Source organism: Silurus meridionalis, chromosome 4 (assembly GCF_014805685.1).
Source record: "Silurus meridionalis isolate SWU-2019-XX chromosome 4, ASM1480568v1, whole genome shotgun sequence".
NCBI classification, from domain to species: Eukaryota; Metazoa; Chordata; class Actinopteri; order Siluriformes; family Siluridae; genus Silurus; species Silurus meridionalis.
This window is the reverse complement of record NC_060887.1, coordinates 5,099,255-5,126,338: the sequence shown is the minus strand read 5'-3', so window position 1 is coordinate 5,126,338 and position 27,084 is coordinate 5,099,255. Positions and strand designations below refer to the sequence as shown.

The 27,084-nt window shown below is 39.6% G+C and overlaps 1 protein-coding gene across 4 annotated transcripts in view; it reads right to left on the bottom strand.

Moving 5' to 3' along the window:
- Window positions 1–5,228: 5,228 nt before the first annotated feature.
- Window positions 5,229–27,084, bottom strand: part of LOC124384584 (little elongation complex subunit 1-like) — a 294,671-nt gene continuing 272,815 nt past the window's right edge. Inside the window, exons 4-13 of one of the 4 annotated variants that reach the window (XR_006925418.1) lie at window positions 11,778–11,860; window positions 11,639–11,675; window positions 10,720–10,988; window positions 10,241–10,409; window positions 7,093–7,253; window positions 6,693–6,883; window positions 6,177–6,234; window positions 5,825–5,925; window positions 5,632–5,730; window positions 5,389–5,520 (exon numbers count right to left, since the gene is read on the bottom strand). Coding sequence is in view for 3 of the 4 variants with exons in the window: in XM_046847559.1 (XP_046703515.1) it covers window positions 5,318–5,520; window positions 5,632–5,730; window positions 5,825–5,925; window positions 6,693–6,883; window positions 7,093–7,253; window positions 10,241–10,409; window positions 10,720–10,988; window positions 11,639–11,675; window positions 11,778–11,860 (1,313 nt within the window). In the remaining variant the exon portion in view is untranslated. Of the gene's footprint in view, window positions 5,521–5,631; window positions 5,731–5,824; window positions 5,926–6,176; window positions 6,235–6,692; window positions 6,884–7,092; window positions 7,254–10,240; window positions 10,410–10,719; window positions 10,989–11,638; window positions 11,676–11,777; window positions 11,861–11,978; window positions 12,013–27,084 lie in introns of those variants that run through there. The other 3 variants (XM_046847559.1, XM_046847560.1, XM_046847561.1) reach the window with 3 other exon arrangements.

Genomic DNA, 27,084 nt, shown 5'->3' with positions numbered 1-27,084 from the left:
TCTGTAGAGAGACAGAGAAGGTGAGTGAATATAAGATGAAGAGTATGTGTACAAATAGAGAGGCTGTATATCGGAATTTGCCAAACATATTGAGAATATTAATAGGATATAAGAAAGTTACATTTAACATAAAAGGTAATGATTTTTAAACATTTGTGTAAACATTATTAAAGGAAAAGGAATAAATTGCATCTTTTAACTTTCTGGATTTGTGTAGCATAGGTATCTATAAAATACATATCATATTTTATATTAATAAAAAAGCAATGTTTTAGGAATGCTGGAGTTAAAGTTATAAATATACTTTATGTCTGAAATAAAAGGGGTGTGACTTTGTGGTTAGGGGGTATTTTAGGTGTGTGAGACTCTTTATTGTAATGGGCTTTCAAGGATAAGTTTGTCATAGTGAACTGGTGGTGGCGCTGTTCAGTGCATTGTAGCTGCAGTAAAGCGTGCATCACAATACTGTAAAAGGTAAATATTGTGTCATGTTTAATGAGTGTAAAGGATTTGTTTTTTGTTGATTTTGTAGTGAGATATTTATAAATGCATTATATGTGTTTTGTTGTTGCAGGAAAATGGCATTTACAAGTCCGTCCAAAATTCCACGTGTGGAAGGGGAAGAGTTTGTGTTATTAAGAGATCAGTTTTGCTCATTAGCAGTGAGTATTATGCATTTTATATTGTGTTAAATATATTTGTATTAACACTATATCAGTGTTAATGCTACATTTCTAAAATTGTCAGGATATACTGTAATTGGCATATACAGTTATTTTCTTCCTTTAGTTTTATGAGGTAATTTGTATATATTGTATTTTTTTGGTGCTCAAATTAAGTATTTATACATTGTGTAAAATTTAGTTTATTGTTTTATAATTGTAAAAAACTATACATTTATTTACGTAGTAAAATTTATTTGATGTAGTTTTGGATTTTGTTTTCCCTCAATAATAAAAACCTTCATTTAAAATCTGCATGTTGTGTTCACTTGTGTTATCGTTTACTAATATTTAAATTAGTTTGATGATCTGAAACATTGAAGCGTCACAAACATACAAACAAATAAGAAATCAGGAAGGGGCAAACACTTTTTCACACCACTGTACATTGTTTCTACATCGACCATATATTCTACATATACACATTCTACCATCTACTACACATAGACATCTTACATCCACCACCCCGTGCCTTTAATCACGCTGTGCTGCCCAACCCCAGACTGGGTCAAACCAACTTGCAAAAATTGTGATCCAAACAGAGAGACTGCATTACTTTTTGTGTTTGAATATTACGATCCTCTGGTGTTCGTCTGTGCAGTTTAGGGGTATAACAGTGTCAGTTGCAGGCCGTGTCTTCAGTGGGGACGTACCCAACTTAATCCACCTCTTAATACCACCACTATCACGTCACAATTATAGAAACCATCAACACAATACAAAAACGCAATATTTATATTTATTTATTAATTTTATAAATATATATTTATTTTATTTATATATATATATATATATATATATATATATATATATATATATATATATATATATATATATAATTTTTTTTTTTTTTTTTTTTTTTTATTAAACAATTAGCCATAAACAAACAACGTGGCAATAGCAAGTACAATTTACATTACAATACACAGAACAGGTGCATGAAAATACAAATATATACACACATTTAGGGGAAGAGGGAAAAAATAAATAAATACAATTTGTAATAATAATAAAATTACAATAAAAAAGGATAAATATAAACAGGGCTATGGTTTATTCTTTAAATCATTTTTCTAAAAAGGACAAAAGATTCATTGCATTTTTCCTTTTAATCACTTTTTCACTGTGTGTGGTTTCTCAGAGGGAGGAACTGTCAGTCTGAGACAATAGAAATACTCAAAGAGAAACAGAAAAAAGAAAAGGATTGCAAATTGGTTTACATAGAACATGTGGGAATTTAAAGCAGAAGTCAGAAAAACACAGGTAGGGACGGAACAGAACTCACACTCTTTCTAGTGTGTAAAAACAGATCCAGACCTGGATGGTTGCCCACCAAGAGAGGTCGAGACCCCCAGCACAGCAGGCACAGCGAGGTCAACAGACAGCCCAAGCAACAGCTCCGGCCCTCGGAGACTCACCGCAGACGTCACCGCCGCTGTACGCTGATGCACCATGTTGGTATCCAGATCTAACAGTAGAAAGCGCTGCCTCGTCTTCAGTAGCAGTTCACACCTGCTCTCATCATCCATCATGTAAATGGGAGACTCACCCAGGAGAAAAACACAGGCCTGAACCAAGAGAGGTAGACTCCTAAATGACCTGAAATAGCAGCCAAGGTGAAGAAGTATCTCACCTGGGACACTGGAAAGCTGCAGCTCAGTTAACAGCACAGCATGCAGTCACTCTCAGGTTTCCATCCGCATTTCTCTTCACTCACCTAAGAATCTTCAATTCCTCAGCAATTTCCTGCGACTCTTTGGGCTTGTAGAGGTTCAGCTTTCTGTTCCTGTCTTTGATGTCCAGATTTGTCTCATCTTGCTGCTGCTTCTTATAATCAGATCCCAAAGTGCCCTCAGCTGAACTACATGTTTCTCTAATTATTTTTCTTCTGTATCTTACAGTGATTCACGGTATCCTGGAGCTCTCGAATGTAGGAGAGGAACATATTAGAACTCCAAACCATATCTAGTTCAACCTTCTTTTTTTCCTCATTCCATTTATTTCTCTCAAAATTCAAAGTTGCCTTCAGCTGAGCAACATGGTCCTCCAGATGTTCTCGTTCTCTAATCAAATTATCTCTCTCATGCTCTGCACAATTCTTCTCCTCCTCACAGTGATTTAGAGAATCCTGGAGCTCTCTAATGGTCTGGAGCTGTAAATTGTTATTCTTCTCCATGTCCAGTTTGGACTTCTTACTTTTCTCCTTCCACTTATTTCTCTCAAATTCCAAAGTGGCCTTTAGCTGAGCAACATGTTCCTCCTGTTGTTCTCGTTCTCTAATCAAATTATCTCGCTCATGCTCTGCACAATTCTTTTCTTCCTCACACTGATTCAGGGAATCTTGAAGGTCTCTGATGGTTTGAAGATGTAGGATGGTCCTCTCCTGCATGTCTTGTTTGGCCATCTTTATTTTTAATTGCCATTTATTTTTTTCAAAATCCAAAGTTGCCTGCAGCTGAGCAACACGTTCCTCCAGTCGCTCTTGGTGTCTCATAAAAGTATCTTTCTCATGCTTTGCAGTCTTCCTCTCTTCTTTACAGAGATTCAGAGTATCCTGGACCTCTCTGATGAGGTGTAAGTTGGTTCTCTCCCTCATGTCTAGTTGATCCTTCTTGCTTTTCTCCTCCCATTTATTTCTCTTAAATTCCAAATTGGCCTCGAGCTGAGCAACACGTTCCAGCAGTTGCTTTTGTTCTCTCACCCAGCTCTCTCTCTCACGTTCTACAGCTTTCTCCAGTGCTTCATGTATTTTCAGGGACGGCTGGAGCTCCTTGGTCGTCTGTTCCAAAGTGACCTCAAGCTGAGCAACATGTTCCTTCAGTTGTTTTTGTTCTCTAGTCTTGTTTTTGTTCTCTCTCTCACATTCTACAGTTTTGTTTGGTTCCCTATGGATTTTCAGGGAAGACTGGAGCTTCATGGTGGGCTTTCCCTCAGAAGCCAAAGTAGCCTTCAGCTTTTGCAGCGTCTGTAGCAGAATGGCTTTCTCTTCTTTCTTTTCTTTTATCTTCTCTATCTTTGGATTAGAAAATGCATCCAAGTCTTTTACTACTTTCTTCATGTGTTCCAGCTTCTCATTCTTTTCAGGGATCTGCTTAGATTTCCTCTTTCTTCTGGTTTGAAAAATTTCTCTAAACCTTCTGAAGAGCTCCATGTTTACGTGTCTTCACTCACACGCACAAAACTCGGAAATGAGAGAAACAGAGCTGCGTTCTGACTTACATAGACGTTGCCCTACTGTGATGTCACACCAAGATGCTCCGCCCTCCAACCTCTTTCTCTCGCTCACTCTCTTTCTTACACGCACACACTCACTATGTGCATGTGCACATAACAGAGGGAAAGGGAGGATAAAATATCATGTCTTCACAACTTTTCCGTTGTTCCTGAGAGAAGAGCGATATTACAGTCATAAATAAGATAAAAACGGCTGTAAACTGTGTATAAAGCGAGTAAAGGTCAGCGGGACTCCATGCTCTCTGAGGACGGACCGGGGCTAGCTTAGCATGCTAACTTCAGTAGATATCTCTGTTACATAATACATAGAGGTTTATAAGCCTGCATTCTAACTAAACTTTTTATTTTTAGTAAGGAGTTAAATGAATCTATCTATCTATCTATCTATCTATCTATCTATCTATCTATCTATCTATCTATCTATCTATCTATCTATCTATCTATCTAAAGACTACATGTGTGCAAACATCATCACAGTATGATCCATGTGGAAGTGCAAATATATTGTGCATATAATCCACTGGTGGGCGGTCAGGGCCAGTAAAGCCTCCTCTGCTGGCCTCAACACTATCACAAGCGCTGACCTACATTTACAACTTAAATTGTAATATTTGTTTCATGAAATTGTATTAATTATTTCCCAAAAGTCTATTCTCTTCATTTTGTAGTGTTTCTCCAATCAGATTTCAGCCTCTTTGTGCTGCCATGTCAATCGAATCCGCCCAGGGCCTTCAAAGTCTGTACTGCTGGCTTTTTATCTCAGTCTCTAATAGAAATGAGGCCAAGAATAGAATCAGCATTTTTCCATTGTGTACACATGAATACATCTGAGTTAGACTTTTTTATGGCTATGTAGGAAGATAAATTTATTTAGTTTCGGACATTCTTAAAAATAAATTTTAAAGAAAAGCTAGACATTGTGAGGAGGTCGGCTAACCCCGAAGCTAGCTAGCTTGTCTTAGCCCATGAAAGGGTTTGTTTACCACTTTAAGACCAGTGAATACGAGCGGAATACTGAGTCTGCATCTCTGGTGAGTAGGTTGTATTTTATTTACATTTTCCACTGATATAATCAATATTGTATAAAGGGTGTATGTGGTCATCCACAATGCTGGTGGCTTTGTGAGACCAGATGAGGTTCTCCACAGGTGAACACCAAGATTGTTGAGTCAGCACCAGTCTATTATCCACTGCATTTCCTGTCTGAAAGCGTCTCGTCGTTCTTGTTGAGGAGATTTGGTCATGTGACTGCCAAACTTGATGATTGAGCTGTGCATTGCAGCACAGTCATGATTCACAGTGTGAACAGCTGGTGACTGAGGATACAGACCTGGGGGATGCAGTGCTCACTATAATAATCACTACAGTAGTTTCTTAGAGTTTTGTGGCTTGGTCTGATGACAAAGGAAGCTGATTTGCGTTATGCATTTGATGACGGCTGGGGGAACGCGCTGTGTGCTGTTTTTCCTCCATGATTCCAAAGTCTTCAGAGCTGCTTCAGGGTTGCTGGGTGCCAGATCATGAATGGCATAGATGACTGAGAGCTGCACTTCCCATGGCATACCTGCACACAACATCCAATACAAATTTAGGGTCTGCTGAAACACAAAACTAAACAGCAGAGAATAAAGACAAAGATCGATAAAAACATTTTAATTTGATGCTTTAGAAATACCTTTTGAGAAATTTTGCATTCCAAACTGATTGATGCTTCTTGCCAGGTTTTCGAGTGACGTTCGCATGTTCACCTTAAGTCCTAGTTGACCAAGTCGCCCTGTTTAAGAAGGACAGAAACAACGAGTAAAAAGCTGAAGAATCCAGGAATAATGTGAGATGTTGCTCTGAAACAGGATTTACAGTAAACTTACCAAGTAGCCTGAACACTGCTGCTACACAGACGTCTCGGAACGGTGTTTGCTCTGTTCTTGCTTGCATCAGCCAAGTGTTCAGGATCAGCCAAAGATCCTTCCTAGTAAATAAAAAAGAGGAGAAATGGATATGTTGAGGGTCTTTGTGGTGGTTATGGAGCCGCCATTGTGGTTTTACGATCACTTGTAAATTTTATGCAACATGAATGGGAACTTTGCAATATTTTAAACGACCACTAGATTATTGACCGTTAATGGAAAAAGTCAGGAATAAGAACTAGGTCACAGGTTAAAGGTGCTTTTTACTTGTCACATGTACCTTACAGCACAGAGAAATTCTTTCTTCACATACCCCAGTGATGATAGAAAGCCGGGGGCAGAGCACTGGGTCAGCCATGACTACAGCACCCCTGGAGCACAAAGAGTTAAGGGTCTTGCTCAAGGGCCTAAAAGTGGAACTTGGTGATCCTGGGGCTTGAACCCCCGACCTTCCGATCAGTAATCCAGAGCCTTCACCACTGAGCTACCACTTCCTGAAAAAAGACCCTCTCATGGTGAAATACTTACAGCTAAAGTTACAGAATTCTCTCTGACTGTCTGAACACTGATCCTGGAAACTTCATTTATAAATGCACAATAAATATTTCCTCACAAAAACATCACCATATCAACAATTACCCAATTTTTCCCTGTGAGATCTTATTGTATTAAATAGAAGATATAAAAATGCCACCTACATATTAACTTTGCAGCTGAAATACTCTCAGCACTGATGTTATAGAAAAATAATTATTAATTCCTGATCATTCAGATTTAAATATTAAAAAGCTGAGAATTAAATATGTTGAAGATGTTTTGCATTCAGTACCGTATAATATTGGTAATGGTCCAAGTCCAGCCCATTTGTGCACACAGAAGATCCAGGCTGAAGATGTAGTTCCAGGTAGCAGGGCAGAGATCATAACCATACCAGCTGTTCTCCAGGAACCTCAGACTGCTGTCTTCCAGAAAAGACTTCAGGGTGCTGGTGATAGCATTGTGGATGTTTCCTGGAGGCTCCTGGCAAAAAATACATCATTATTTAATACCCAGTGCAATAAAACACTGTTTGAGTGACAGCGTAGTTCAATATAAATGTTTAAAGAATTTGTGCCACTAGATTACACTGATACTTGGAAATTAAAGGGAGATTACGAATGCAGTAAAATACTTGATAAAGTCCAGTTTAAAAAACTCACTGAGAGGAACACTAAGGATCAGCTTCTTACCTCATCCCAGTGCAGATACTTGGTGAGCAAGTGAAATATCTTTCCCTTTGCTCTCAGGTTGCTCACTATGTGAATTGCTCGGCATAAAGAACTTTCATAGGACAAAAAACTTGGCCATGCTGTCGCCATGACCATAATCACTTTGGGGGCTTCAAGGAAGTCTGCAAAGCAACAAAACAATAGAATATAAATACACTGTAAAAAAAAAAAAAAAAAAAAGACATTGGATATAAAAAGTTGACACACCTTATAAAATTGCACCTTATCAAATTGCAGACAGAAATAACAATAAAGCTAATATGAATATGCAAACACATCTAATTAATGACAAAAGATTAATTCATTCAACCACAACCATGTAGAAAAATTTGTTGGTCCAACACATTTTCTCACAAACGTATTTCCCATAAATCTAAAAGGTATGTTTGGTGCAAAGCCAATACAGAGCATCCTCCAAGTAAATAATACAAGAAACAAAACCCCTAAAAGTCCAAAAAACACATCTATTTAGTCCGAGCATGCAGCAAAGTAATCCAGGCATAAACACAGAACAAAGAGCCAAAAAAACAAGAAGGCAGAGAAGGGAAACAAAACAGAGAAAAAAAGCCAAAGAAAATGTCATAAAAACAGGCAGGCAAACCGGTGGAAAAAGGGCAGGAAAACCTCAGAAAGAATCGGAGAAGAAAGCGATATTCCGGCAGAGAGGGAGAGTTCTTAGGGTTCTTAAATACCGGGCAGCGCGGGAAAACCTCAAAATTGCCGCCGATCTGGAAGTGCACGTTGCAGAACCGGACGTGCGTGCCGCGAAACCGGAAGGCACAAGCCGAGACGGGTTTGAGACGGGAAACGTGAAAGGATGGGTGGATCCGGATGGGAGTTTGAGGCAGACCGCAACTGTGTTGATCACTTTAGAAATGGGACAGGGGCCCGTGTGTGTGTGTGTGTGTGGAAGCGTGGGGCAAGTTTCTTGCATACAGCCTTGAGAGAGAGGTCTCAGGTGGACAGACAGACCTTCTGGCCTACCCGGTACCGGGCACGGGACATTGTTTGCCATGAAACCATGAATGGCACCTTGGCCCCCTCAAGCCAATGACACCACTTCTCTAAGGCCAGCTTGATAGCCAGGAGTTCCCGTTCACCATGAGTGGTAGGAGATAGCGATTCTTAACAGTAATGGCATTAAGTCCCTGATAGTCTTTACATGGGCGAAGGGTTTGTCCTTCTTCTCCACAAAAAAGAACCCAGCCCCAGCGGGGGAGGAGGATGGGTGAATACTCCCGGCAGAGAGAGACTCCTGAATATACTGGTGCATGGCCTCCTGCAGTCCAGACAGATTGTACAAACGTCCATGGGGAGGAGAGGTTCCAGGCAACAGGTTGATGGCACAGTCATGTGGCCGGTGTGGTGGAAGGGAGGATGCTTTGACCTTGCTGAAGACGCCCTAGGTCATGGTAGACTGCCGGGATAGAGCTGAGATCAGGTTGAGGCTCCTGACGTGACGGGACAGGTGCAGGGCCGGTTGAGGAGAGACAAAAAAACCAAGCATGACACGAGCATAAGACGAGGGGATGATCAGGAACGGGAGCCACTCCTGGGGAAGAAAGAGATAATCCAGCAGAGAGGAGAGTTCTTAGGGTTCTTAAATACCGGGCAGCGCGGGAAAACCTCAAAATTGCCGCCGATCTGGAAGTGCACGTTGCAGAACCGGACGTGCGTGCCGCGAAACCGGAAGGCACAAGCCGAGACGGGTTTGAGACGGGAAACGTGAAAGGATGGGTGGATCCGGATGGGAGTTTGAGGCAGACCGCAACAGTGTTGATCACTTTAGAAATGGGACAGGGGCCCGTGTGTGTGTGTGTGTGTGTGTGTGTGTGTGTGTAAGCGTGGGGCAAGTTTATTGTATACAGCCTTGAGAGAGAGGTCTCGGGTGGACAGCCAGACCTTCTGGCCTACCCGGTACCGGGCGCGGGACATCGTTTGCCACGAAACCATGAATGGCACCTTGGCCCCCTCAAGCCAATGACACCACTTCTCTAAGGCCAGCTTGATAGCCAGGAGCTCCCATTCATCATGAGTGGTAGGAGATAGCGATTCTTTACAGTAATGGCGTTAAGTCCCTGATAGTCTTTACATGGGCGAAGGGTTTGTCCTTCTTCTCCACAAAGAAGAACCCAGCCCCAGCGGGGAAGGAGGATGGGTGAATACTCCCGGCAGAGAGAGACTCCTGAATATACTGGTGCATAGCCTCCTGCAGTCCAGACAGATTGTACAAACGTCCATGGGGAGGAGAGGTTCCAGGCAACAGGTTGATGGCACAGTCATGTGGCCAGTGTGGTGGAAGGGAGGATGCTTTGACCTTGCTGAAGATGCCCCATGTCATGGTAGACTGCCGGGATAGAGCTGAGATCAGGTTGAGGCTCCTGACGTGACGGGACAGGTGCAGGGCCGGTTGAGGAGAGACAAAAACCAAGCATGACACGAGCATAAGATGAGGGATGATCAGGAACGGAGCCACTCCTGGGGAAGAAAGAGATAATCCAGCAGAGAGGGAGAGAACCCGGAAGACCGTGACATTGTCTTCTGTAAAAAAGCTGAAAATAAAGAGGAGTTTCACATTTCAACATGACAATGACCAAAAGCACATATCCAAATTAGCAAAGGCACGGCTTCAGAAAAGGATCATCACAGTACTGGAATGGTCCAGCCAGAGCCCAGACCTCAACCCAACTGAAAACCTATGGAATGACCTACAATGAGCCATACACAGGAGATCACCTCGCAATTTAAAGATACATTTCTGCAAAGTAGAGTAGATAAAATTCCAAAGTGTAGATGTGGGAAGTTAATAGAGATTATTCACAAAGACTTGATGCCATAATAAAGGCAAGTTGTGCTTCCACAAAGAAGTAGTTTTGGGGGATTTTCAGACTTTTGCAATCAAGCTGTGATATTATTTAAAAAGTTACCAATTAATAATTATTTCTTTTGTCTCTGGATATTTATATTTAAAAAACCTGCCATTTTATAAGGGTGTGTAAACTTTTTACATCCACTGTACATCACCAACAAAAAGACACAATTTACTTCTCAGTATCAGTGTCCAGATCATTTTTAGTAGATAAATAATGAAATATCAGTATAATCTCACCTTCTTTAAGGAGTCTGTAGACGAGAGCATGTGCTTTGTGAGAGTCTCCTCTCTGTTGACACACGCCTACATAAACCCTACAGAGAGACTGCAGGAGATCATGTCCCATAAACCCTCTCTCCACCTTGATCTTCTCCAAAATCACAGACAGAAACGTCTCTGCTAAGGACTAAATGAGACGAAAGAAAATTTTCAGCATCCGACTGAATAAACATGTATTTAAATCATGTATTTAAAACAAATATTAGGAAGTTAAGACTTGACTGTAGACTGGGTTTAGGAAAACTATTAGATATTGTATAAACCAAAACCTAGAGTCAAAATGTAACATGATAAATCATATCTACTGTTCAATTTAAGAACATCAGGACCAGTGAATTATGGATCAACTTTCAAAAATGAGAAACTCAAATCCACAGCTAAAGAATAAAGTGTTTAAATCACATGCACACTAAATAAAACAAAAGATAAGAACTGACCTCGTTAACACAAAACTCAGAAATGACGTGTTTCTCTTCATCTCTCAGAACAGGAAGTTCACTTGTTCCTGTGAGAAGTGCATGAATCCTGTCTGTAGGTAAAACATCAGAACAGGACTTTTGTAGTGTTTCTAATGCACTGGAGATGAGAGATTGTGTTGTGTGTGTTGTGTTTACAGGATCAGCTGAAGCAGCATCAAGTCGAGGCTTTTGAGCTTTCCTGGGTGGTGACATGTCTGATCCAGTTCTCTTTGCTGTGGGCTTTGGGTCTGTATGAATATAAAAGAAAACATGCACAATAAAATAAACAATAAAACAAAGCTGCATGTTTTATTTTGTATAATAAATTTAACCTACAATCTGATCATTACTGGCATCTGCTAATCGCCTGATCCACGCGTCTTTTATGTTTATGGTATTTGAATCTTAATCTGCATTTACATCCACCTTTTTCCTCATTACATGACAGAAAGACGTCATTAACTAATGAAAGATTAAGGCTGACACTGACAAGACCCACAATACTTACATTTACATTTATATTATTTGTCACACGCCCTTATCCAGAGAGACTTACAATATTTCTTCCTAGATCTTAAAAAATGACTGTTACACATTTAGGTTCATGAAGACGGTGAAGAATTTGCCTTGTCAACACTTTCTTCATTAATGTTCCAATACTTTTGGTGATAATGTACATACTAGGTTTAGCACATGCTAAGATTAAACTGTATATCCACTAAAATTAGATTACAACATGTCACATTTAAATACGTTTATCAGCTTCCTGCTTGTTTATTTTTTTTTTTTTTTAAATAATTGTATTATTAATTATTTGTGTTAATTTATTCCATATTCAATGCAAATACAGAACACATCAAAATGTACAGAAACTTAGTATTAGAGATTTTACTGTTACCTTTGTTCAACTCGTTCTCCACTTTGTAAAGTTTTTCCTGTTGAGGATCGAAAACAAAAAAAACAGATTTAGTTTTATTTAGTCACATTTCTCACTAAAAGTTTGATAATGTCTGCATTTAAAAATGGAAAGAAAGTACCTCCATTAAGCGAAAGCTTTTCTCCATGCTGCTGATTTTGCATTTCAGGCCTCGGATTTCCAGATTTTGTCTGGTGTTCACTTCTGTAAAATAATTTACAAAATGAAATGAAAAGGTGCTCAGATCACATTATCACATTATATGTTTATTTTAATAGAACTGAATCATGCAGTAATAATCAACTTGTACTTTCTTACACACCTTTAAGTGCCAGAAGCTGTTTTTCAACACTGACATTTCTGTGGAAGGGAAAAGAAACATTTAGATAAAACATTATATAATATATTATTATATTACATATTATATAGTATCACTGCAATGATTGGAATAAAGTATAAAGAGCAAAAAACATACTTGTGAGTGTTGCTGAGTAGCATAAGGCTCTTAATGGCCTGAAGCTCCTGCTGGCTTATGCTCGCCTTTTCCATTTCTGTATTAATGTTTATTTTATTCTACTTAATAATAATAATAATAATAATAATAATAATAATAATAATGTTATTAGGTTCAGCAGGTTCACAGAATAATTTACGAGTCACTGTTCTATAAACAATAAAACATTTTATTTTTAATGACTGAAAATGCTACAAAAATGTCACATGATGAAGTATAATAATGCAAACACACAAAGATCCAAATACAATTTCCAAATGATGTATATATTAGTGAGGGGGATTTAACAATAAATATAAACATTTATGAATAAAAAGTTCCAAAGTGGGTTAAAAAAAAAACAACCTAATAATAAACAACAATAGATACAAATATTAAATCCACAAATGTATTATAACACAACTATATAATATTAGCAAACAATATTTATAAACTGTAACATTAACACGTCTCTGAATGACTTAAAACAGGAAGAAATAATTAAAGGAGCAGAACTGGAAGAAACAGCAGGACTGGATGCAGATGAAGGACTGGATGAAGGAGATGGACTTTGACTACCAGGCTGTAAAGACACATATTGTATATTATAATTTAAGCATAATAATAATAATGCTGATGATGATAATGACACATGAAGGGCTTTTTAAATGACATGAATCTGCATTGGTACATTTACATTAGGTTTGGCTGCTGAATTGTTGCTGAAGGATCCAGCTTCTAAATGTCCCATATAATGAAAAGAGACTTTTGATAAAATAAGTGTTAAAGTTAAATAAGTACATTAAGAAAACAATGCATACATTTTAAGTACTGTATTATTTCCAGCAAAAATATTACATCACACAGTAACAAGAGATTTATTTTCATTCACATTCACATGCAAAGAAAAAATTAATGAAATGAGAAGAAATAAAAGCTGCTGAAATTTAAGAAAGAAAAAAATCCAATGTTATTTAAACTTTACAGAAAAAAGGCATTTTCTTTTCTTCTTGTTTACACTGAAATAATGCAAACAAATTCACAAATAAATTCATTAATTCGCTGCGGAGGAAAAAAATACAAACAGAAACCACATCAGGAACTTATTGAGCGCCATAACCGACCACGTGACCACTAGGCTGCTTTTCAGGCCAAGTGATGGCGCTACATGCTCTGTACAAGTCTGTGATGAAAATCTACAAATGTTTCACGGATTCTTTCATTCCGTCGTACTTCACCTTCATGGTACAGTAAACATCCTGGTACTGTTCCCACTCCTAAAACACAACCATGGAACAGAACAGCTTTAAACTTTACATCCATTCAATCAACAAGAAACTCAGCATCTCCAACTAGAAATACAAATTTTCTTCTCTTCAAGTTCATACAGCAGGTGATGGAACTCATCATGTACTGCTTAATGCAAGGAGTTTCCCACTTACTGCCATTAACCTGCTGCACTTCCTGTTAGTCTGAAGAAGCTCTTCCTCTTTCAGCTCAGCTGAGGCTACAGTAAGTCCATGTCTGATACCAGTTTGTAGATCTCTTTCTGTAGCTGAACACTGGACTCCAGCACCTGCTCGTGTTTCTTCTCAGCTTCATCCAGAAGACATGGAAGTTTTACAAGAAAAAGCTTGTTGGTTTTATTGACATCTACACACACATTGAAACACTTGATACCTGTAGTGACTCCTTGCTGTAGGTTACAGTTTCCCTCAGATGATTGTACTGGTACTTCAGGACACTGTGAGTCTCTCACTCCTGCTCACACTCCTAAAACACTGCTATGAGGAAGAGGATCACGGATTCAGTCATTAATGTTCACATCCACAATGAGACTCTTCATTCAGCTGTACAATCATTTACACCAGGATTAAGTTTCTCACCTTGGTGTTGATCACACACTCTCTGTGTGTCTCACTGAGCCGTTACTCCAACTCCATCACTCTGTCCTCCAGGTTGGACTGCTCGCTGTCCACTGGTACACGGGACAGCAGACTGCAGTTCACTGGAAGTATTTAATGTTTCTTCTGATGAACACAGAACAAATCAGCAGCCTCTGTGATGATATTTCACTTATTGTTCTCTATAAAAATAAATGTGTAGTAGACTTATCACAATGTGTTCTCACATTCATAAATATACACCCAAAAAGTGTAGAATAATCACACAGATAGATAAAGTAACATCACACAAAGATTTGAGTGAAAAAAATAAATATAAAAGTCTTCTTCTTTCAGCTGCTACCGTTAGGGGGCGCCACAACGTCATATTTTTCTACACTACCCTGTTTTACATTTCTGTCTCTTAAAAAAAATATATATATTATATAATATATAAGAAATTCATATCGAAATAAATTAACTTTTCATAAATGTAGGAGAAACCCACCACTTCAATGAGATTACAATAAAGAAAGAGAAGAGGATGAATCAGGACAGGAAGTGACATCAGCTTCTATTATCAAGGCATTTAAGAGAAGCACCCATTTTGATCAGGTAACTACATTTTTAAACACAGATATGAGTATAAACATGACAAATCAACAGTTTTGTATGAGTTGAAACAGGACATGTAAATGTAACAGGGTAAATTATACACCTGTAACATCTATAGGTTTAAAACGAGGAAAAGGGTTGTTACGTCACAGGCGATGTGGGCGTGGCTAAATAACGCTGATGTGAAGCGCAATCCAGAGATTCATCGTGTTTCATCTGTAAGTTTCTCCATCAAACTATTTTCTATTCAACATGTTTCTATTATTTATACTGTCATTTTCTTATAGGAAAGATTTTTTTATACTTTTGAAGACTTTTATGAAGTATTTCTTCCCGTGATGCATTGCGGGATGCATAAATTAACCAGTTAAAATATATATATATATATATATATATATATATACACAGTGGAACCCGGTTATGTCGATGTCCTAGGGGGTCGCCAAAAAGCATCGAGGTAACCGATGATCGAGATAAACAAAAATCAAAATGGCGGCAGTATATTAACGTGCTTGAAATTTCTTTATGTACACGATGTGCGTTAATAAATGAGAATGTGCATGCACGTGTTTTTGGAGGGTTTTGCCGCGATTTGTTTGATGGTCATGCTATAAAAATGTACATACGTTTGTTAACAACAAAAGGCATAAGTGCACCTACTAACAGCAGAGATTTACCAGTATACAATACAAACCACCGTCCATTCTCCATCCAAACCTTTATTATATTCTTCAACATTATAAACACACAGATCACTCAAAAAAAAAACAGCGTCTGCACAGTGCCGTCTCACATTTAGTCCACATGTGGAAAGAAAAAAAAAACATAACTAAGTGTATGATAACGTATGACCATCAGGCTGAAGTAATCCGCACAAACACACAAGGCAAAGTGTCCGAAAAAACTTACGTCCGCGATGCCGAGGGGGAGATAAGCCGAGCGAGAGAGAGAGAGTTTGTGAATGGAATGGCGCACGGCACGAAGCCGGAAAAAAACCCCGGAAGATCCAAAACGAACCGGAAACCAAAAACGAGGGACAGAAAAGTCTCAAATGTGAACGGCCGAAGGGGGCGTGGCAGGTGCTTTCTCGGCCGCTTTCTCTGAAGCTCCCGCCTTCAACTCCTTACCGGCGCGTCGCTCCTTACCGAGAGAACCGTGCTCCTTACCCTGCTCGCCCGCGCTCCGTAAGGAGCACGGCTCTCTCGATAAGGAGCGACGGTAAGCAGTTGAAGCCTGGAGCGCCGCGTTCCCGTTCTTCGCATAACATTTAACAAAAAATGCATATGTGCACTTACTAACAGCAGAGATTCACCAGTATACAATACAACACCTGTAGTATCTGTAAGGTTTTTCCGCCACTTTCGCGAGTTCTTCTGCGGCTGCACAGTGCTGATCGAGATAACTGACGCTAAAATTTCTAATTTTTCCCCCCATTGTGCTCGAGATATCAGGGTTCCGCGACATAAAAAAAGTCGACATAACCGATAAAAAATGCTTAGAAAAAGCGAGAATTTGGCGGTTCCACTTCAAAAACGTCGACTTAATAGGGTTGTCGAGGTAACCGAGGGCGAGATAACTGGGTTCCACTGTATATATAAAATATAATTAAATTAATTGAGTGAACTTTTTCCTCTACAATGATCGTGTCAATTGTAAAGATCTCTTGGTATAAATACAGTATGTATGGAGTTCATCTGCTGGAAGTTCATGTTTAATGCTGCATGTTTTATAGGATTTATGAGCTGAATAAATGTTTTTATATTGGTTTAGTTTTAAAACACTTCTGTCGAGAAATTACAGACTCAATCATAGACAGTATTCCACAATCTCACACCATGGCTGTATAATAATTGCATGTGCACATTTAGTACTTATAATTCATTGTTGATATATTTGTCTAGAATACATTCAGAGAAAAATGTGGTACTTGAAGACGGTAAATATTTGGCAGTTAATTACGCATTTCACTTTAAGCAGCTATTTGTGGAAAGGGACATGTTTATTTATTTGAATTCCCTACATGCAATGCCCCCCTAACCCTAACCCTAACTGTAACTCTACCTCCCCACCAGGTGTGGTGCCACTGTGCACTGCATATTACTGCATACCCCATATTTGCACCCCTGGTCAGACACTGTGAATGACACACATGTGGTACATGCACACAGCTCCAGCCTGCTCTCTCTCTGCTGCTTTGCATGACTCTGTGTTGTTGCATTTCAAAACAAATGTATCATTAACAGTAGGAAAGGCTTTTTGCTGGTTAAGAATCGGACACATGTGAAACTCACATACTGGTGCTGTATTTAATAAATCGTGTTTGTAAAGCAAATAAACCAGATTGTGGTGTGTGTGTGTGTGTGTGTGTTTGATTTTCAGCTCTCGAACAGACATGGATCGCTCTCCTTATGCCCCTGACAGCCCCACGGAGCCCACAGCGCCTTCTACAGCACCATGCACAACACCCTGCACCACCACCACGTCTTGCACCATGGAGGTCTCTGAAGCCCAGGTTTTCTGTAATGATGACCTCCCAGAGCTGGAGTGTGCCGTGTGTTTCAGTCAGTTCAACAACGTCTTCAACACACCCAAAGTGCTGCAATGTGGCCACACCTTCTGCCTGGAGTGCCTCGCACGCATCAACATAAAATCCTCTCAGCCCGACAGCCTGCAGTGCCCTCTGTGCAGAGCGTACACCCCTGTGCCCACCCTGGGCCTCCCTAAACTGGCGACAGACATCGTGGTGCTGTCCTGCCTCCCCGAGGCCATGCAGCGTGTCTACAGCATCCACTTCAACCGCAACAGAGGCAAGCTGCAGTTGAAGGGCATCCCCAGCTCTGTCCCACCTTCCCCGAACCGTCAGCACCGCAGCCTGGACCTCGGGGAGCAAGTCAACACTGAGCTGGAACAGGATCCACCCAGCGGTGTCTGCCCCCGCTTCATCCTGATCATGAAGATAGCATTGTTTATCATCGTGGTCTCCTCGGCATCACTGTTTTCATCTTACACAAAAATGAGCTATGGCCTGGCATAATTGCACACGATTTACCTTGACTGTTGATTTGTGTAAAGCTGCTTTGAGACAATGTCTGTTGTGAAAAGCGCTATAGAAATAAACTTGACTTGACTTGTTAGTGTTAAGATGTTTCTCACACAGTTTCACACACACACATTCCTTTGTCTGTTCAGTGTCTATAGAATATTTACGATGTTAGTCTGTAAGGTAAACAGGGAGTCTAATCTGGCTCACACATCTCCGGCTAGTATATCCTCTTGTCTAAACAGGAAACAAGTTTCGTCAGAATTTTCTCTTCCCTGTGTGTATATACACGTTCTGCTGCCTGCAATAAACAGAAGAGGAAGCATTTGCTGTGTGCCGTGTAGTTCTTCTTCCCTGATATCAGAAAGGCCTACGGGCATCGCAGGTCATATGGAAAACCTCTCCAAGAATTAAGTTTCGTTTGGGCATGATAAAAATCTAACAGTTTTGGTGTCAGAAGCGAGATACTTTCAGCAATATCCAAAGGGAAATCACGCATCAAGGTAAGTTTTAAGATACTTCCTTGTTTGCGGGGATTGTCCCGTATGCCAGCCAATAGGGCTTCATATGTGTTTGTGTCTTGGTTATGCATTAATTGTTGAATTAATGATAATTTCCTTTGGAGGGATGATTTTGTCACGACATTGGTTTCCTCACCTTAGATGTAAGATGCAAGATTAGAAGACGTTTTTTACGGTCTGTCTAGTACAGGCGATATTGTCTGAAGTATCCAAAAGAATCCACAATAATTTTTATATGCCCGAAAAAATAGATTTATGAAAAATTAATTGTTAAAAAAAAAAAAAAAAAAAAAGAGAGAAAAGGAACTAAAGAAAAACAGACAATTTGAAAAGACTACAATCTTGTTTTGGCTTTATAGTCGATTTTTTTTCTCCTAACTTACAAAAATTTGTGATCCAATTGGAGAGACTGGATTACTCTTTTTGTTTGAAGACTGCGATCCCCCTGGTGCCTTGCGCAGCTGTATTGTCTAAGTGTTATGTGTTGTGTGTATTGTCTGTGTATTAAGTGTTGTGTGTCTGTTCTTTGTTCTGTGTAAAGATTGGATGTATAGGAATTGTGCTGGTTATTGAACTAATCCTTATTTAGATCATTTGGCATTATGGAGTAAAATTGTATTACATCTAGATACTTTTTCCTAGAGATTTAGATGCTGCTTGAGGTTTCTGCTATGCTCCAGGTTAAGTTAATCCGTTATGCTCTGCACTGCAACAGGAAGTGGTGCATTTCAGCCTCAGCACAAAACTCATGGAGGAGGTCCTAGAAAAAAGGGGAAGTTCATCTATTAGGGAATAGATAGATTTCCAATTTCATGTCCTGTAACTCACCTTTTGCCTGTAGTGACACCGACTGGTACTAATTTTTATCATAGCTTTACAATAATTCCAAACTCGCCTTTAAACCTTTTAGGAAGAGATATGATGCACAAAATGAGAATGGAAATTCTGTTTTTTGAAACCAATGTCTCCCTGTCTTTTTCTTCTGTCCTTATGCTATCAACTGAGCCACAGAGGTCCTGCCTGATGAACCAAATTTAGGTGAAGTTAACCCTAAATTATGGGCCTCTCACAAAGATGAGGCAGGTTTAATCCAGGTAAAACCGTATCATGCACTCATGAAAACACATCATCCGATTTTTGTTAAACAATATCCATTGTCGAAAGAGAAAAATGTTGGCATTGCTCCAGTTATTGACAATTTATTGTCACAAGGTGTTTTGATCGAGACACAAGACCGTATAACACATCGATTAATCCTGTCTTGAAGGCAGATAAAAAATACTGGAGGTTAACACAAGATTTACGTGAGATTAATAAATTAGTTATTCCGTTAGCTCCTTTGGTGCCCGATGTAGCTACCATTGTTAACTCTATACCAGCGACTCACAGAATTTTTTTACTGTGATTGATCTTTGTTCTGCTTTTTTCTGTGTCCCTTTGGCCTCAGAGACGCAGCCACTTTTCGCATTTACCTATAGGGGACGTCAATTCACCTGGACCCGTCTTCCTCAGGGTTTTGTTGACTCGCCAGCCGTATTCTCCGCTGTAGTGCACAGAACTTTGGCTGATATCCACCTTCCAGAAACAACCTGGATCCTTCAATACGCAAATGACATCCTTATCACATGACTGACTGAGCAGGACTGCTACACAGCATCAGTGATTGTCTGCAATGTCCTGGCTCAGGCTGGATTTATAGCTTCACACCAGAAACTACAGTGGGTGAAGAGAAAGGTCTCATATCTAGGCCATGTGATCTCAGAAGGCCAACGTAAGATATCGCAGGACCGAGTGCAGCTTGTGACTGGGTTTTCAAGACCTTAGACTGTGAAACAGATGCAGAGCTTCTTGGGACTGGTGAACTAATGCAGAGCATGGATTCCTGACTGCGCACAGCATGATAAAATTTTGCGTAGTGCTATTGATCACAAAGCTCCTCCATCACATCTCATTCTGTGGACTCATGAAATGACTGACAGTTTTGCTGCCCTCAAGAAGGCTATACAGTCTGCTCCAGCTCTAGGTCTTCCGAATAATGCTAAGCCTTTTCACCTCTATGTGCACGAACGTGGTGGTACGGCTGCGGGATCCTAGCCCAGGAACACGGTGACAGATATCGCCCTGTTGTGTATCTTTCCAAATCTTTAGACAACATAGCACAAGGGTTGCCCTCGTGCTTGTGTGCAGTGGCTGCTGCGGCTCTGATGGTCCGGGATGCTGAGAAAACGGTGCTGTCACATCCTTTGATACTGTACACCTCACATCAGGTAACAGCTATTTTACACAACATATGACAGCACAACGTAGATCTGGTTATGGGACCACACTTTTGGCAATGGAAAACGTAACTATTAAGCCTTCTTCTCAGCCGCATTCAGCTGTGTAGCTCTGCGTGATCTGCTAGACGATATTGACTTAGATGGTTTTGACGACACACATGATTGCCTTAAACACATTGAACAAGAGACCTCTTGTAGGCCCGATCTTTTAGATATGGCCCTGGAAGAGGGGGATTGTCTATATGTAGATGGTTCATGTTCAAAACCTTCTGATGGTGTGTATTTATGTGGATATGCGGTTGTAAGATTACCTGATGTAATAGTTGAAGCTAAATCATTACCATACACATCTGCACAAGCTGCAGAGTTGGTCGCACTCACAAGAGCATGTCAGTTGTCTGAAGGTAAAGTAGTGACTATTTACACTGATTGTGCATGATTTTGCCGAAACATGGAAGCGAAGAGACTTTAAAACAGCTGATGGAAAGCCCAAAGCACATTTTAATCTCATAGGTGACCTTTTAAAAGCTGTTCAACTCCCTGCCAAAGTGGCCATATTGAAGGTTAAAGGACATGCCGTAGGTGATTCAGAGGAAATTCAGGGAAATACGTTAGCGGATAAAGTAGCTAAGGAAGCAGCAAAACAACCAGTAGATTTGGACACAGTACATACAAATCCTGAGATCTCGATGATGTCACATATCTCCAATATACCAGACATTGACCTAAAAATACTTCAAAGTCAGCCTACTGAGGAGGATATCAAGTATTGGGCTTCCAAACAATGTAAATCAGATTCTGCTGGTATCATTGGAGATGTAGATGGCAAAATTGCTCTGCCTAAACTAGCTTTAATAGTGTTGGTGAAGCATTACCATAGGATGTCACACATTAGCATAGCTAAAGTCATACAGGCTATGAATGCATTATACTGTATTGCTGATGTAGCTAAAACAACCAAGCTAGTGTTGGATTCATGTTTGACTTGTGCCAAAACTAACGTACATCGACCTGTACAACATACTGCGCTTACTTTTCCTGAAGCCCCTTTCCAACACCTACAGATAGATTTTACACATATGCCAGCTGTAGGAAATTTGAGATATCTGTTGGTTATAGTTGACAGATTCAGTAAGTGGCCAGAAGCATTTGCATGTGCGACAGAGAATGCTAAAACGGTTGTCAAAATATTAACAAAAGAGATCATCTCTAGGTTTGGTATTCCTAGTGTGATTGAAAGTGATAACAGCACACCTTTTGCTTCGAAGGTAACACATCTTTTGGCTAAAAGCTTAGCAAGTGACTGGCATTTTAATATTCCCTATCACCCACAGTCAGCTGGAGTGGTAGAGAGAACAAACAGAACCATTAAGGAACGTATTACTAAAGCCTGCATTGAAACAGGCCGAAATTGGACTGTTGTTCTCCTGGCAGTACTCACAGAAATGAGAATGACCCCATCTTCAACTACCAAACTGTCACCTTTTGAAATTCTAAAGGGCCGGCCTTTCCCGACCCCATGGGTCAGGGGACGCACTGGCATTTCTTCCCAGGTAACCTGGAAGTGATGGTGGACGACTACGTTTCTGCCCTGGTTGAGAAATTGAATTCTATCAGTGCTGATGTCTCACTAACTCTTCCTCTGCCCACAGATAAGCCAACACACCCTTTTGTGCCTAATCAGCAGGTCCTGATACGAAGTCTGAAGCCTACCAAGGTCGGTGAGCCGAAGTATCTGGGTCCAGCGACTGTTCTAGCTGTAACCAGAACTGGAGTTCTGACTGATTATTAGCCACAGTGGATACATGCAAGCAGGATCAAAACAGCACCCACTTATTCTATGCACTAATTGGTCTGTTGGCCTAAGAAGCCTACCTAAGTGAGTATTTAGGGCTGAAACAGTTGAGAGCCCACGGAAAGATCCTTTCTTTATAGTAGAAAGGGGGCCACCTCCGGGGTGAAGATCTGACTCACTTGACTGTTTAGTTTAGCTCACCCTGATACCTGCTCTAGGTCTAAATTCTATAACTATATGTGCATAGTTGTAACTAGACTCCGAATTTTTCATATTCTCTTTGAATACATTATTCAGTGAGAGTAAACTGTTATGTATACCTTATAATACTGCTAATAGACATACTGAGCAAGCACTGAGAAATAAATGTCTCATGATGTCTTGGAGAACGTGAAACAACTGCTGAACAAAGTTTTTTGAGAAGATCAAGAGTTTGTTTACGAGTGTTGAACACTATTTTGTTTTAGGAATGATTATTGTATTGATTGTTGGAATTATACTTTGTATGTTGCTATATTTGATGACGATGGTGAGACAGGCCATAAAGGCCTCATTGGAGTGGTGATGATGAAGGATTATATGTATGTAGGGAAAGAATGAAATGGAATCTGTATTTTTTTGTTTGTCTTTATCTTTTCATTTGCAGTTTGTGTCACCAGTTCTGTTCCCCGGATGAACATCCTATTTTTTGGTGTGTGATGCTAAATCATAAATGATTTAAAGTGGCCATTGTTAGTGTTAAGATGGTTTTCACACTGTTTCACACACATTCCTTTGTCTGTTCAGTGTCTATAGAATATTTACGATGTTAGTCTGTAAGGTAAACAGGGAGTCCTTATCTGGACTCACACATCGCCAGCTAGTATATCCTCTTGTCTAAACAGGAAACAAATAGGTCAGGTTTCTTTTCTCTGTATGTGTATAAATACGTTCTGCTCCCTGCAATAAAGAGAAGAAGAGGAAGAACATGCATTTTGTGTGCTGTGTATTTCTTCTTCCCTGATATCAGAAAGGCACCACGGGCATAACAGATCGTATGGAAAACCTCTCCAAGAATTAAGTTTCGTTTGGGCATGATAAAAATCTAACAATCTTCCACTGGTGTAATCCTCCAGCAGTGCCATCATGCAGCATTACACACTGGAGTCACCACAGCATTTATATGTTTACAGTAATTACACTGATCATTAACACCTTGGCAAAATCAGCATGAATCAGTACAATTTGAAGATGAAAATGTGACGCGTGAACATGTTCCTTCATGCCAGTTTTGTCATGAACATCATTATAGTTAGGCCTGAAAACGAGGACATAGTACAGAGGACAAAGTAACGACTGTGTGAGAGCGTAATGGCTGCATTTCCAGACTTATTGAAGAAAAATTTTAATAGTATTGCAAACAATTTATTAAGAACACCTATTTATTCATATATACTGTGGTTTTGTGTGTGTGTGTGTGTGTGTGTGTGTGTGTGTGTGTGTGTGTGTGTGTGTGTGTATTAAAAAAAAAAAGTAAGACCATTTTGCACGAGTCTAGCAAATGATTTTATTCTTCCAAAACCCACACAATCGAGTATTTCAACGACTGCACCCGTATTCACCAATCAAATCTTACAAATGCAGCAGTGCCGTCATGCAGCATTACACACAGGGGTCACCACAGCATTTATATGTTTACAGTAATTACACTGATCATTAACACTGTGATTCTGGTCGGTATATAAGGAAGTGCTGAATGTGTGATTAGAATCAGCAGTAATGAAGCAGTAATGAGCACAACATCTCTTATTCTTGAAGGCTGATTTATCAAGAGCAATAAATGTGTCAGAAAAACAGACAGCCAAGAGTTGAAGTTGTGGACGAGACAGAGGGTCATGAAGCGGTCATAAAAGAATTACATGCTACTTTTTAGAGAATAATGAGGAATGTGGGCGTTACACATGTAGCTGAAGAGGGTTTATCAAGACTGTGTGTGGACTGTGTTATTGGGAACCTCCATGGAACTGCCTGGATTTATTTTTACTGCATAAAGTCTTATACTTTCACACCACAATCCTGGATCCTGAACTTCCTCCAATAGCTGTGTCGGTCATTAGTAACCCGAATCTCGACCGATCCGGTATGAATTGGAATGATATTTTTACTTTATATTTACTTTTTTTTTTATATTTACTTTTTATTTTTTAAAGGACTCATCGTGAAAACTTTTTCTATTTATGCACATTGGACATCAGCAAACGGAACCTTTATTTTAATATCATTTACTTTTGTCACATTTTCCCAACATTTTATCATTTGGATTTTATTTCTTAGTTAAATTTAAATGATGTTCAACACTTTAATAATAGAAACAAAACACACACAATATTTAAACATGTAATTTTTATTAAATATTACAATAAACATAGATTTATTTTTGTACTTTATTATATGTATAACATGTGCTCAAATGCTGAATCTAAACCTGCCCAGAGCTTTGCAGATATTTTGCTCTCCACTGCTGCCATTTCCTGTTCTTAATGAATTATTGAAGAAGGTGTGTATTAAGTGATTAATCTGTTGTTTGGCCTTTAGTTTTTCCTTCCATTTATTTCTCTCAGATTCCAAAGTTTCCTCCAGCTGAGCAACACGTTTCTCCAGTCGCTCTCTGTCTCTCATTAAATGATCTCTCTCATTCTTTGCAGTCTTCTTGTCTTCCTCACAGTGAATCAGGGAATCCTGGAGATCCCTGGTGGTTTGAAGGTGTGAGGTGATCATCTCCTCAATGTCTAATTTGGTCTTCTTTTTTTCTTTCCTGAATCTATATTGCTCAAATTTGAGAGTTTCCTTCAGCTGTGCAACACGTTCCTCCAGTCGCTCTCGGTCTCTCATCAAATTATTTCTCCCATGCTTTGCTATCTTCTTCTCTTCTTCACAGTAAATTAGGGAATTCTGGAGATCCCTGGTGGTTTGGAGCTGTGAGGTGATCATCTCCTCCATGTCTAGTTTGGTCTTCTCTTTTTCTTTCTCAAATTTATTTTGTTTAAATTCCAAAGTGGCCTCCAGCTGAGCAACACGTTCCTCCATTCGCTCTCTGTCTCTCATTAAATTTTCTCTTTCATGCTTTGCAATCTTATTCTCTTCTTCACAGTAAATCAGGGAATTCTGGAGATCCCTGGTGGTTTGGACCTGTCTGATGATCATCTCCTTCATGTCTAGTTTGGACTTCTCTCTTTCTTTCTCAAATTTATTTTGTTCAATTTCCAAAGTGGCCTCCAGCTGAGCAACATGTTCCTCCAGTCGTTCTCTGTCTCTCATTAAATAAATTTTCTCTTCCTCACAATGATTCAGAGAATCCTGCAGCTCTCTGGTGGTTTGGACCTGTCTGATGATTATCTCCTTCATGTCTAGTTTGGCCTTCTCTCTTTCTTTCTCAAATTTATTTAGTTCAATTTCCAAAGTGGCCTCCAGCTGAGCAACACATTCCTCCAGTCGTTCTCTGTCTCTTATTAAATTGTTCTTCTCTTCCTCACAATGATTCAGGGAATCCTGCAGCTCTCTGATGGTTTGAAAGTGTATGGTGGTCATCTCCTCCATGTCTAGTTTGATCATCTCTTTTTCCTTTTCAAATTTATTTTGTTCAAAATGTAAAGTGGCCTCCAGCTGAGCAACACGTTGCTCCAGTCGCTCTCTGTCGCTCCTCAAATGATTGCTCTCATGATCTGCACACTTCTTTTCCTCAGAGGGATTCAGGGAATCCTGGAGCGCCCTGGTGGTCTTGAGCTGTAAGTTATTACTCGTCTTCATGACTCGCTTTTCCTTCTTTCTCTTCTTCTCCCAATAATTTCTCTCATATTTAAGAACGGCCTCCAGCTGAGCGACTTGTTCCACCAGTTGTCTTTGTTCTCTCATTAAAATCTCTCTCTCATTCTCTGCAGTTTTCCTCTCTTCTTTACAGTAATTCAGGGAATCCTGAAGCTCCGTGATGATCTGGAGCTGTAACTTGTTCCTCTCCTCCATGTCAAGTTTTGCCTTCTTTCCTTTCTTTCTTTTTAATGTGGCCTCAAGCTGTGCAACACGTTCCTGCAGTTGTTTTTGTTCTCTTGCCCAGCTTTCTCTCTCACCTTCTAAAATTTTCTCTTGTTCCTCATGGAGTTGCAGTGAAGACAGAAGCTTAGTGATGTTCTGGAGGTGTGTGGCGTTTCTCTCATTTATCTCCTGTTCCCGGTCCTTTCGCTCAGAGGCCAAAGTAGCCTCCAGCTCTTGTACCATCTGTACCAGAATGTCTTTCTCTTCTGTCTCTGGTGTTCTCTTCTCCTGTATCAGATTAAGAAATGAATCCAACTCTGCTGCTACTTTCTCTATGTGTTTCAGTGCCTCCTTCTTTTCAGCAGCCTGTTTAGATTTCTTTTCTCTTATGCTTTGAAAAATCTCTTCCAGTTCCATTCTTAACTTTATGTCTCGTTACTCACAGTAACTGATCAGAGAAATGAGAAATACTGACTGTTCTGACTTATACAGACTTGTCCTACTGTGACGTCACACAGTGAATCACATCTGTGCTCTTCTGCGCATGTGCTGAACGTTGCAGAATCATAAATGACCAGTAGGTGGCAGTGTGATGTGTGTTAGAGCTCACTGTCACAGCAGGTTTTTTTTTTTTTTTTTTTTTTAATTAATGCCAAAAGAACAAGAGTTATTACATAACACTTAAAATATAAAATTAACACTTAAAAAAATTATGATAATAATAAAATAAATAAATAAACAAAACACTGTATATAAAAAAGAAAATTACATACATTTCAAAGTTTTCAGAGCAG